The sequence below is a fragment of the Bombina bombina genome, chromosome 9 (assembly GCF_027579735.1).
Source record: "Bombina bombina isolate aBomBom1 chromosome 9, aBomBom1.pri, whole genome shotgun sequence".
NCBI lineage: Eukaryota > Metazoa > Chordata > Amphibia > Anura > Bombinatoridae > Bombina > Bombina bombina.
The window spans coordinates 31,390,169-31,404,352 of record NC_069507.1 but is presented as its reverse complement, the minus strand read 5'-3'; the positions used below and the strand labels follow the sequence as shown (position 1 = coordinate 31,404,352).

The window sequence follows — 14,184 nt, the reverse complement described above, 5'->3', positions numbered from 1 at the left end:
TCTGACTGTCTCTATATCCTACTTACCTTAAGAGCTTATAAGTTTTCAAAGGGAAGATGTATAGTTTTAAAAGAGGACAGTATCTAAGGCTCTGCCTTGTAATACTGACACTGCGAGTAATAGAGGGCCTGATATTCAAAACCTCGCTGCTCAGGTGATATATTCTAAGAAATCTCATCGGTAAGAAAATGTAGAAACACAAATTTTACCTTAAGAAATGTTTCTGTTACTATGTAGTGTTCTTTATGGGAAACAAAGACTCATACACTGTCAGAAAAAATGTGCAAAAATTGTACCTTTAGAGGTATAACAGCTTGTCACTGGGGCAGTACCCTCAAAGGTACCCCCGCTGTACCCTTTACCATGGGTACAAATTAGTACCCTTGCAGATTGTACCTTTCAAATGCAAATATGTACCTTTGGTGACTAGATTGGACCTCAGTGCTATGGTACTGCCCCAGTGACAAGCCCTTTGTACCTCATGATGGCAAATTTGTACTCATCAAATATTACAAATGCTGTCCCATTAAATGTATTATATAACATTCAAATATGCATTCATTTAATGTGTACTTTTTCAGACATTATTACAATAGCCACACTGCAGTTTTAAAAAAAAGTTTGGATACATTAGCCATAGAGCAAATCTAAAGACTGCTACAGAACTACCTGAAAGAACAAGGCTAAACAACCAGTTCCAATATAATAAATACTCAATAAGTTTTTGTATCACTCTGTACTAGACTTTAAAAACACCCTATTTAATTTAGGGTGACATGCCACATAAAACATAAATATATAGAAAACATATATAACTCTAACAAAAATAAAGGGGAATTGGGGGAGGGGTACATGATAAAACTCACAACCATTCATTGAATTGTCACACTATGCAAAATATATGCAAATGAGTCTATTTCCCTAATACACATTTTGGTGATGAACCTGCTACCAATAGATGGAGCTGTGTTACATATGTCAAGGAACTTTCAACCAACAGATGGCGCTATGGCTATTTTTTTAAAAAAACTGGTTCACAGCTCTTGTTTATTTTATAGAGTTTAAAACAAAAAAAATCTTTGTAATTTTAGTTAATACATTTGCTTTATGTTTAAGAGTTAACATCTTGATGCTCTAAACATAAACATTAAAATGTTAAGTGCTTGTTTGCTATTTAGAACCAACAACACAGTATCATTGAATATATGGGTTATTAAGTATTTTTTTTGCTTTGCCCACTTCTGGCATATTACTAACAATTGAACATAATTGAGGTTTACAAATTATATGGACTTTCAGGGTTTGGCAGCCTTGAGGCACCCATCCCCTCAACCTTTTGGTCACACAAGTGATTGTACCTTTTTGGGGGGATTAAATGGTACAGACATGGACCCTTTGACAGTTGGAAACATATTTGTACCTTATTTACAGCTAAATAGTACATATTAGTTCCTTAAGGTGTAATTATGATCCATTGAGGGTACAACCACAACAGTTGTACCCTAAGTGTTCACAAACCGACCCCAACCGTACCCTTTTTTCTGACAGTGTACATTATACTACAAGGTCTAAAAAAATCCAAAGGATTTTGTGTGATTTCGCTCCAGGCCGGTGAGGTTTTGAATATCGGGCCCAGCGTGAGAAGTTCAGTCAAATCCTTCTAGGTTCATTGGGGAAAGGGTCCATGTCTGTCTCTCTTTCTGTCGCCTTAAGAGACAATGGCCCCTATTTAAGAAAGGTCTTGTGAACCTGATCCGACACTGCGGATCAGGTCCGCAGGACCTTGCTGAATACGGAGAGCAATACGCTCTCCGTATTCAGCATTGCACCAGCAGCTCACAAGAGTTGCTGGTGCAACGCCGCCCCCCGCAGACTAGCGGCCAATGGGCCGCCAGCAGGGAGGTGTCAATCAACCAGATCGGACTCGATCGGGTTGATTTCTGGCGATTCTTGTCCGCCTGCTCAAAGCAGACGGACAGGGTTATGGAGCAGCGGTCCGCAGCTCCATAACTTGTGTATCTGTCGAGTCTGAAGACTCGCCAGAAACACGGGCCCACAAGCTCCCTACGGAGCTTGTTAAATGGGCCCCTAATCCTCAAGGATAATAATTTGCATACACAAAAAGAGAGAATGCATATTAGCTTTTCTATGGTTTGTTGCCACCCCAAGAGCAGCCTCATATTGCCCAGAATGAGCAAACTATAAACCTGGTTCCGCCAAAAAGGACAAATATCAGGCAAATCTAGTTAGATCTTTCTAATAGTTTAGATACAAATGGAAGTAAAGAGACAGTGTGATAGACTGGGATGGTGTTTGTATTAATAGTGTGGTAAGAGCATACGCACATATGCTGTGAGGGTCTGTGCACCAGTAATTAAACACTACACCTTCTCAGAGAGTCAGTGGTGGCTTCTGTGACACAAATTACACCTTCACAGAAGCAATAGCATCTTCGGCTCTCTGAGCTTCAATACTGGTGCACAGACGCTCACAGGATATCTGCATATGCTGCAGAAAAACAGTAATATCTAGATGCATTGATGGAAGTATATTGCAAAATGCTTCTATTTCAAAGTGAAATGCATTTATACACATTTCAGTTTTGACTTCTTCTATCACTTAAAGGGACAGTCTACACCAGAATTTTTATTGTTTAAAGATAGATAATCCCTTTATTACCCATTCCCCAGTGTTGCATAACCAGCATTGTTATATCAATATACTTTTTACCTCTGTGATTACCTTGTATCTAAGCCTCTGCAGACTGCCCCCTGATCACATCACTTTTTATTTATTATCTGTTGACTTGCATTTTAGCCAATTAGTGCTGTGTCTGCCACAAGCCACGGGCATGATCACAATGTTATTGTTATCTATATGGCCCACATAAACTAGCACTCCCCTGTTATGAAAAGCAAATAGAAAAACATGTGATAAGATGCAGCCTTCAAGGACTTATAAATTAGCATTTGAGTCTACCTAGGTTTAGCTTTCAACTAAGAATACCAAGAGAACAGAGCAAATTTGATGATAAAAGTAAATTGGAAAGTTGTTTAAAATGACATGCCCTATTTGAATCATGAAAGTTTATTTTTGACTAGACTGTCCCTTTAAGATGATTCTTGAGAGAAAGTGAGACACTCAGGCGTCATCATGGTCAGATAATTGTAAAGCACTTCCATAAGGCCAGGAGAAAGCAACACAGAGAGAAACAGGGGAGATAAATGACAATTGTCAGAAATAAAGAGAGTAATAGAGATGGAGGTATAGGAATACAATGAGGGGACAAATGCCTTCACCACCCACTTAACCCTATCCTGACCTGTGAGCGTGGCTAAAATGCAAACCGCTATAAAGAAGGGTAGGTGGTATGTTTGGAGGAGAGCCAGGTGTCAATAGTTGTTAGAATTGGTGGTTTAAAGATACAAATATTATATATGGCTTTTTCATCCCTTATATTGGGTAGGTAACACCTTCTTCTTGCCATGGTTTTCTCCCCCATGTACTATTTGCTACGATTAGTGCCCAGACCTTTTTTAGCATTTGCATAATTAGCAACTCATTGTTGTCCCAGAATTAGGATTTACATTTAATAAATCAGAGGTTTTCTCACCCATCTGTTAATGCATCTTGTTATTTGTTTCTATCCAGAACACACCTGTGGGAACGCCAATATTCATTGTCAACGCAACAGATCCTGACCAGGGTACTGGAGGCAGCGTATTATACTCTATCCAACCACCTTCCAGTTTTTTTACCATAGACAAATCTCGTGGAATTGTGACTGTGATTAGCCCCCTGGATTATGAGGTCACTCAGGCCTTTCAGCTACAAGTTAACGCAACGGTAAGTCGCCCATGTTAGTAGGTCTTCAGTATTATATTAAATCAATTCTAAAAACTGTGCAATGTGTCTATATCAAATTAGCTGGGAGGGTGAAATCTAAGCCTTCATTGCATGCTCAAAGTCACCTTAGCAGTAAATAATACGAACAATACTATACTTAAAAAATCCTTAGTAGTTTCTTCCAATGTGTCAAGCACCTACTATGTCTTGTTTCCAATTCTAATATTGGTAAACAAAAACTACTTTACAAATACAAATCCTAATGTTAGAAACAAAAATGTCTAAAACTGATAATTATGTTTTAAAGGAAATCTATTCAAACTATATAAGTTTTGAGAGCAAACTGCTCATACATTTTAAAATGTTTGAATGATTTTATCTTTGTTAATGTGTCATTTGTAAAATGAAAACAAACTTGTTCTCTTATTATAATTAATTCTTCAACAGTATGTCTGCTCTTATCCACTTGCCAGCATCCTTTTTAATTAAGAATGAACATCACATTTTTTATGAGTTAGTTATCTGAATTCTTCCAATCTGCATTTGAATTCCTTACTACTCAGGTATTTAACTGGTTGATTAATATCTTTACATCTTATAAACATTTTGCTTTACATTCTCTTATTGGCTACTTTTGAAACAACCTTCTGGATGTGTTCTGGATTTTTCAAAAGTTTCCTTTGATTAAGAAATAAAAATACTCCTTAATTTGAAGAGAAACAATCTATATTATGTCATTTCTTTCTATGGTATTTTACATGTGTTTAAGCAATATTCATTTAAGTTATGGTGGAGATAAAAGCATTAGGTTAAAATACTCTATTTCATAAAAGTAAGAGCAATAGAATTATTGCACAGGGAACTAGCACATCTAGGCAAGTATCCCCGCTTGCTTTACACCATAATTACTTTGTATACATTGTTACCAATGCACCAGAGGATTCTGGGTAAGATATGCAAATCAGATGTGCAATATCCCAGACTTTTTGCTTCTGATACTGTATAAAACACAGCAATGCCCTATTGGAGTAAGTACAGCAGAAACAAAAACCCTTCTAGAATTAGCTTCACTTAGCAGTAAATAAAAACCTATCTTCTGCTGATGAGCGATTATGAGCACGAAACAACTGTCCGGATGTGGTATGGTTTCTGCTGCACATACACTGATAGGAGACTGCTGTATGTATCAGAAGCAAAAAGCCTGGACTATTGTGCATCTAATTTGCATATTTTTCACAGAAACCTCAGGTGTATTGGTAACAATGTACACAGTGTAATTCTGGGTAAACGGGGATACTTTCTTAAATGTGATAGTTGCCTGTGCAATAAGAATATTGCTTTTACATGTGTATAACAAAATATGTTCTGTGAGATGTGAATGATCCATTTTACCACCGTCTGTGTCAGAGGTGTTAACTAGTCGCCATTATAAATTAAACAATAAGCTGAAATATATGACTTCTGCCTAGAACTTAAAGGAACAAGTAAGATGGAACAACAGCAATTGGATCGGTGCCAACTTCATTGAGTGTAAAAGTACACAAGGCAGCAGATACTCCCCATCATGTGCAAGGGAAATCCTCTTACGCGTTTCGTGTGTGGGAGAACACACTTCGTCAGAGAGCTTAAAGGAACAATACATTGAACATATCATCAGCTCATAAAATATTTACTTAAAGGGACAGTCTAGTCAAAATTAAACTTTCATGATTCAGATGGGGCATGTAATTTTAAACAACTTTCCAATTTATTTTTATCATCAAATTTGCTTTTTTCTCTTTTCTTTTTTCTTTGTTGAAGCTAAACCTAAGTAGGCTCATATGCTAATTTCTAAGCCCTATAATGCCGCTTCTTGAAAGCTGCATTTGACAGTTTTTCACAGCTAGAGGGAGTTAGTTCATGTGTGCCTTATAAAAAACATTGTACTCACGCCCGTGGATTTACTTATGAGAGGGCACTGATTGTCTAAAATGCAAGTCTGTAAGGAGCACTGAGATAAGGGGGGAGTCTGCAGAGGCTTAGATACAAGGTAATCACAGAGGTAAAAGGTATATTAATATAACAATGCTGGTTATGCAAAGCTGGAGAATGGGTAATAAAGGGATTATCTATCTTTTTAAATAATAACAATTGGAGTGGACTGTCCCTTTAAGGAAACGGAAACAATGTTCCAGTAAACATTCATTATTTTATTTGACTGCTTTTACTGTAAAATATATCTGAACATTGTACTTTCTCACAGAGGGACTGGAGCAGCAATGCACTACTGGGAGCTAGCTGAACACTTTGGGTTAACCAATGACAAGAGGCATATATGTGTAGCCATCAATCAGCAGCCAGCTCCCAGTGATACATTGCGGTTTCTAAGCCTACCTAGGTATAATTTTCAACAAAGGATAACAAGAGCACAAAGCAAATTAGATGACAGCAGAAAATTGGAAAGTTGCTTAACCCCTTAAGGACCGGGCATTTCAGACTAAAAGTTCCCCAAAAGACCAGAGCATTTTTAATATTTTTGCCATCACTACATTTAAACAGAAACAGAGCCCTTTTTTATGCTTATCAAAACTATATTTTTTTTTAGTAGACAACCCAAAGGCCTCTATTTATCAAGGTCTGTCGGACCTGATCCGACAGTGCGGATCAGGTCCGACAGACCTCGCTGAATACGGTGAGCAATACGCTCGCCGTATTCAGCATTGCACCAGCAGCTCACAAGAGCTGCTGGTGCAACGCCGCCCCCCTGCAGACTCACGGCCAATCGGCTGCCAGCAGGGGGGTGTCAATCAACCCGATCGTACTCTATCGGGTTGATTTCCGGCGATGTTTGTCCGCCTGCTCAGAGCAGGCGGACAGGTTATGGAGCAGCGGTCTTTGTGACCGCTGCTTCATAACTGCTGTTTCTGGCGAGTCTGCAAGCTCACCAGAAACACGGGGCATCAAGCTCCATTTGGAGCTTGATAAATATGCCCCAAAGTATTGGGTCCATTTTGGTATATTTCATGCCACCATTTACTGCCAAATGTGATCAAATAATTTTTTTTTGAACTTTTTCACAAACTTTAGGTTTCTCACTGAAATTTTTACACACAACTACTAAAGTACTAAAGTCATAAGACAATTGGTTGTAAAATCTTCTCTAGGATCCCCTTTGTTCAGAAATAGCAGACATATATGGGTTTGCCATTGAATTTTGTTAATTAGAAGTCCACCAATTGCAGCTGCGCACCAGTGAAGGGGTTAATTAGGTAGATTGTAAGTTTAATTTTAGCTTTAGTGTAGTGATCAGCCTCCCACCTGACACTTTCCACCCCTGATCCCTCCCTGATCCCTCTCAAACTGCTCTTTTCCATCCCCCACCCCCCAATTGTCACCCCCACACAATCTGCCAGTATGCAGTTTTACACCTTTTTTTATTCTTATTTTTATTATTGTCCTTAGTGTAGGATTACCCCCCTACCTTCCCTTCTCCCTGATCCCTCCCAAAAAAGCTCTCTAACCCTCCCCCTTCTAACTAATTACCACCATCTTAGGTACTGGCAGCTGTCTGCCAGTACCCAGTTTTTCAAAATTTGACAACTTTAATAAATACAAATAAAAAAACACATTTTTTTTCTGTAGTTTAGCTGCCCCCACCTAATTTACCCCCTCCCAGACTGATTTCCCACCCTCTTATACCACCCTCACAGTATTATCCCCCTCTCGCTGCTTCCCGCTCCCTCCTTCCCCCTCCCTGCTGCTCTGAGGTTTTTTTTCCATAGTGTAAAGGTCCCGCCCCTCCAACCTACCCCTGCCACCCTCCAGCGATGGGCCGCCCACCCGCCTCCCTCCTTACCCTCCCACGCTACCAACGATTGGCACCACCACTGCCTGAAGCAGAGAGGGCCACAGAATGGCCCTCTCTGCATTGGTACCTCTGCCAGTCTATTTCTGCACTGCCTCAGTCGTGGAGCATGCAGAAATAGCGCAATCTCACAACTTTTAGCGAGATTGCGGCAGAGAGAGGCCTGGGACAGCAGTGTCGTACAGGGTAAGGCACTGGTCGTTAAGGGGTTAAAAGTGTATGCCCTGAATCATGAAAGAAAAAGTGTGAGCTTTGTGTTCTTGTAGGTATTGGATAATTTACATAAACCTGAAGCCTTCTACACAGTGATTACTTAGCTTAGAGGTCATGCTTGTTTATACTTGTACCTTAATGGCCACAGCAAAGTATTGCAGGTGCATGGCTTCATCCAGACTGTTCTAGAGGAGTGTATACCTAAAGTGTTTATTGTTTGGAAAACTTTGTAATTTTGCTTAAAGGGATAGTCCGGTCAAAATTAAACTTCTATGATTCAGATAGAGCAGCAATTTTAAGCAACTTTCTAATTTACTCTTATTATCGATTTTTCTTCGTTCTCTTGGTATCTTTATTTGAATGTAAGCTTAGGAACCGGCCCATTTTTGGTTCAGCACCTGGGTAGCGCTTGCTGATTGGTGACTAGATTTAGACAACAATCAGAAAGTGCTACCACCCAGGTGCTGAACCAAAAATGGGCCGGTTCCTATGATTACATTCCTGCTTTTTCAAATAAAGAAACCAAGAGAATGAAGAAAAATTGATAATAGGAGTAAATTAAAAAGTTGCTTAAAAATACTGCTCTATCTGAATCATGAAAGTTTAATTTTGACTGGACTATCCCTTTAAAGGGTGCAAAAGTGCAAAAGAAAATACTCTAATATGTTAGAACATTTTATTATTCTGCTTTTCTTTGCATATAAATATGATATTTAACCCCTTAAAATGAGCAGAAATGCACTACTGGAACCAAGTGGAATAAATCTGGTGAGCCAATGACAAGAGGCATATATGTGCAGCCACTAAATTACCAGCTAGATCGTTGTAGTATATTAAACCATTAAAGTATACTTTTGACTTCCATATCCACTTAATTGCTGATATATGCTAAAAGTTTAAAGGGGCAGAATACACAAATTTTAATTTAACTGCATGTAATAGACCCTACTATAAAGAATAAGATGCACAGATACTGATCTAAAAATCCAGCAAAAAAATCTTTTAAAAACTTACTTAGAAGCTCTCTGTTTAGCATTGTTGACAAGGTTAGGTAGGGACACCCAGTGAAAGGGGCTGGGAAAGCAGGAAAAGCAGACCCCCCCCCGCCCCCCGCATATAAAAAGACAGATTACACAAACAATAGCAGCAGGAATCTGGAGACCTGGGTCTACATCTGATACTTTGGGGCTTGGTTGGGAGTCTGAAAATCAGCACAATGTTATTAAAAAAAATAAGCAAAACTATAAATTGTTACGAAAACACTCCCAGATGGGCTATTTAAATGGATCATCTAGAAAACATTTATGTAGAGAAAAATCTATTGTACAATGTCCCTTTAAGAAAATGAAATAGATTTCCTACTGGGCTTGTGACTGACTGCGTCTGATATTTACACATGAGTTTATTAGATAGTAGATAATAATGGTTTCAAAAGTATTTTCAGACAAATGGTATCCAAGTTCAGATCACAAATGATTAAAGCAACAAAGAATGGTTTGGAATGTGTTGCAGAATTCGCTGGCGGCCAGAGGGTTACGACACAGTTCTTTAAAATCATTATCAAATGTGTAAATTCAATGTTTCTTAAAGGGACAGTCTACTTGATTTTTTTATTGTTTAAAAAGATACGCAACGCCTTTACTACCCATATCCCAGCTTTGCAAAACCAACATTATTTTATTAATACACTTTATAACCCCAAAGTTTGCCTGTTTCTAAGCCCATGCAGGCCACCTCTTATCTCGGTGCTTTTTACTATTTATTTTTTTAAATCTTGCAGAACAGCCAGACAGTGCTAGTTCATGTGTGCCATATAGATAAGATTGTGCTCGTTCCCGTGGAGAATGATAATGGTTATACAAAAAACAGCACTGATTGGCAAAAATGCAAAATTGTAAAAAGCACTGAGATAAGAGGCTTAGATACAGGTAATCATGAGGTAAAAAGTATATTCATTTTACAGTGTTGGATGTGCAAATCTGGTGAATGGGTAATAAAGAGATTATCTATCTTTTGAAACAATAATTTTGTCCCATTAGAATGTTAACTATTAACAGTATCTTTGTTTTTAGAAACTGACAACATACTTTTATCATTTAGCACAAATATTCTACTTCTCCTCTCACTTTGAGATAAAAAGAAAACTGTTTAGAAGACGACTTTTGTTTATTACACCAATCACTCCTAACTATAATCCAGTACTGTAGTAACCTGTTTGTTGATCTCATATGCACTGCAGGGGGCCCACACAACTTTTAAAATATCACATTATTATTATTATTATTATTATTATTTATTTTAAAAACATTTCCTTTAATAATCTTCTACTTATTTGTCTTTTAACAAAACACGTCCATTTTGAAGCAATATCCATTAACAGTAAACATCAGATTTTACATTGCAATAACTACAGATATATTGTATCTAAATGGGAAACAATTTCATAAAAACACTGAAACATTTACATGTTCTGAAATAAACCTAAGCTACTAATATTCCTACTTAGAGTTTCCTCAGTAATAACCACTTACCATGGAAAATCATGAATCAGAGAAGAAAAAAATCCAGCACGGCCATAAACAGCGAAGCCTAGGGGTTATTTTCAAACTAATGTTCATGCTGTGTTATTGAATACAGTTTAAATGAAGATTAATTCTTTGCAATCATTTCTTGATGCAGCAACTAAGTCTTGTTACTGTGTTGCAAAATAACCTTCTTTTTCCATTCTGCGCTGCTGGTCTGGGCATTTCAGTAATCAGGGATTTGTTTTCAAGTCTTTTATTTATCCCTGTACATAGTTTGGGAGAAAAAAAAACCTGTAAATGTTTAAAGGGAAAATAAAGTCAAACTTGAAATAGGCATTGGCGCATTTCAGTTTTAAGTAGAAGCATTTTTGCAATATACAGGGAGTGCAGAATTATTAGGCAAATGAGTATTTTGACCACATCATCCTCTTTATGCATGTTGTCTTACTCCAAGCTGTATAGGCTCGAAAGCCTACTACCAATTAAGCATATTAGGTGATGTGCATCTCTGTAATGAGAAGGGGTGTGGTCTAATGACATCAACACCCTATATCAGGTGTGCATAATTATTAGGCAACTTCCTTTCCTTTGGCAAAATGGGTCAAAAGAAGGACTTGACAGGCTCAGAAAAGTCAAAAATAGTGAGATATCTTGCAGAGGGATGCAGCACTCTTAAAATTGCAAAGCTTCTGAAGCATGATCATCGAACAATCAAGCGTTTCATTCAAAATAGTCAACAGGGTCGCAAGAAGCGTGTGGAAAAACCAAGGCGCAAAATAACTGCCCATGAACTGAGAAAAGTCAAGCGTGCAGCTGCCAAGATGCCACTTGCCACCAGTTTGGCCATATTTCAGAGCTGCAACATCACTGGAGTGCCCAAAAGCACAAGGTGTGCAATACTCAGAGACATGGCCAAGGTAAGAAAGGCTGAAAGACGACCACCACTGAACAAGACACACAAGCTGAAACATCAAGACTGGGCCAAGAAATATCTCAAGACTGATTTTTCTAAGGTTTTATGGACTGATGAAATGAGAGTGAGTCTTGATGGGCCAGATGGATGGGCCCGTGGCTGGATTGGTAAAGGGCAGAGAGCTCCATTCCGACTCAGACGCCAGCAAGGTGGAGGTGGAGTACTGGTTTGGGCTGGTATCATCAAAGATGAGCTTGTGGGGCCTTTTCGGGTTGAGGATGGAGTCAAGCTCAACTCCCAGTCCTACTGCCAGTTTCTGGAAGACACCTTCTTCAAGCAGTGGTACAGGAAGAAGTCTGCATCCTTCAAGAAAAACATGATTTTCATGCAGGACAATGCTCCATCACACGCGTCCAAGTACTCCACAGCGTGGCTGGCAAGAAAGGGTATAAAAGAAGAAAATTTAATGACATGGCCTCCTTGTTCACCTGATCTGAACCCCATTGAGAACCTGTGGTCCATCATCAAATGTGAGATTTACAAGGAGGGAAAACAGTACACCTCTCTGAACAGTGTCTGGGAGGCTGTGGTTGCTGCTGCACGCAATGTTGATGGTGAACAGATCAAAACATTGACAGAATCCATGGATGGCAGGCTTTTGAGTGTCCTTGCAAAGAAAGGTGGCTATATTGGTCACTGATTTGTTTTTGTTTTGTTTTTGAATGTCAGAAATGTATATTTGTGAATGTTGAGATGTTATATTGGTTTCACTGGTAAAAATAAATAATTGAAATGGGTATATATTTGTTTTTGTTAAGTTGCCTAATAATTATGCACAGTAATAGTCACCTGCACACACAGATATCCCCCTAAAATAGCTATAACTAAAAACAAACTAAAAACTACTTCCAAAACTATTCAGCTTTGATATTAATGAGTTTTTTGGTTTCATTGAGAACATGGTTGTTGTTCAATAATAAAATTAATCCTCAAAAATACAACTTGCCTAATAATTCTGCACTCCCTGTATTTCCATTAGCAAAAATACTTCTAGTAAAAGGTCATTACTGTTTTGCAGCGGCATACACACGTATGCTCTGAGGGCCTGTGCACCAGTATTCAGTTACTACACCTTCTCAGAGAGTCAGCAATAGCTTGTATGACATAAATGAAATATTCTTAGACACAATACACACCAGCGCCAGCTCCCTGAGCTTGAATATTGGTGCACGGGCACTCACAGCATATGTGCGTATGCCACTGAAAAAATAGTAACAGTGTTTACAGAAGCAATTTGCTAATGGAAGTATATTACACAAGTGCTTCTATTTAACATTTAAATGCACCCATGTATATTTCAGTATGACCTTTCTATGCTTTTTAAGGGGAATGCAGTACTTTTAAAACTGCTTTGTTTTGAAGTCCAAACAGATTTGATACCAGGAATTATCATTTATTTTCTGTCAAAGTACATAAACTCTAAGCAGACACAGAAGAAAATGTATCAAAGATGGGTGTGAATATTACTAAATAAAAGATTTAAAAAAAAATGATGGGTGTGAATATGAGCATTTGAAAGGGGCAACTAAATCACCACATCAACACATACAAATATATACACACACACACACATATATATATACTATTGAGCCCTTCCCATTCAAACCCTTTTTATACATGTATTGCAATAATAAACATATTTTATATTTAATATGTTTATATATGTGTGTAATAGTTTATTTTATTATGTTTCACATATGTTTTGTTATACTTTTGTATTTTCAAAATGTTATTTTCAATTTCTTTCATAAGGTGGTGAGAGTCCACAAGCCGTTACTCCTGGGAATATATATTCTGGCCACTAGGAGGAGGCAAAGATTCCCAAACTCTAAGAGCACTTAATCTCCCCCAACTCTCTGGTATGCTAGTCTTATATTTGCCTCTACAGGAGGGAAATGAAAAATTGAGGTGCTCCAGGTTCTTTGTTGAGAGGGTGTTTCTCAGACTGATTTCAGGCCCATTTTCCCATCAGAGAGCTGCTACTGAGCGTTAGAGGGGAGATTGGAGTATCAGGTATTGATACAACTACTCCCAGTGAAGGAGTTAGTCACAGGTTTACCACAGGTGTTGCGGTTCCCTTCTTGTCCTTCTGGTGGGTCGTTAATATACTCTACACGTAGATCCTCTGCTGGGACGTACACAGCGCTAGATACTCTCTCAAAGCTGTCACTTTTGCAGTGCTGAAGTGCAGTAGAGTGGATGCAGTTCAGGTAAGTATAAATCCCATTTTGCACTCACATAGCCCGCAGGCTATTAACAGGTACAGTTACTCACAGTACATCATATCCAGGGAATATTTATTAGATAGATTACTGCATATTTACATACTCTAGTTATAGGGGTATGCCTAACATAGGGGAGAGTACTGTACAGGGGAACCTCTTAACATTTTGTTGATGTCTAGTTTTATTGCAGAAGGATCCTCAGGCGGAGTTTGTTGATGCTCTAGGAGCTCCTTGGTCTTTTCGTCATGCATATATCTTTACACCAACAGTTCTTCTTCCAAGAGTGACAGCTTGAATCAAGCAGGAGTTCTCCTCTTTAATTCTGATTGCTCCATCTTGGCCTTGCCGAACGTGTTTTGCAGACCTAGTACAGATGTCTAGTTTTCTTCCATGGGCTCTTCCTCTACATCACAACCTTCTATCTCAAGGTCCATGGTTTCATCAAGATCTTGAGTTTCTCAACTTGTATTCTTGGAGATTGAACCCCTCATTTTAAGATAGCAAGATTTTTCCAATGCTGTTGTAAATACCTTTATCCAGGCAAGAAAGCTTGCCACA

General features: G+C 38.4%; 1 protein-coding gene across 1 annotated transcript in view; it reads left to right on the top strand.

Moving 5' to 3' along the window:
- The window catches only part of CDH23 (cadherin related 23), a 1,210,211-nt gene that overhangs the window by 426,810 nt on the left and 769,217 nt on the right, over positions 1–14,184 (top strand). The window contains exon 7 of the mRNA XM_053692025.1: positions 3,652–3,846. Coding sequence (XP_053548000.1) covers positions 3,652–3,846 — 195 coding nt within the window. The remainder of the gene's footprint in view (positions 1–3,651; positions 3,847–14,184) is intronic.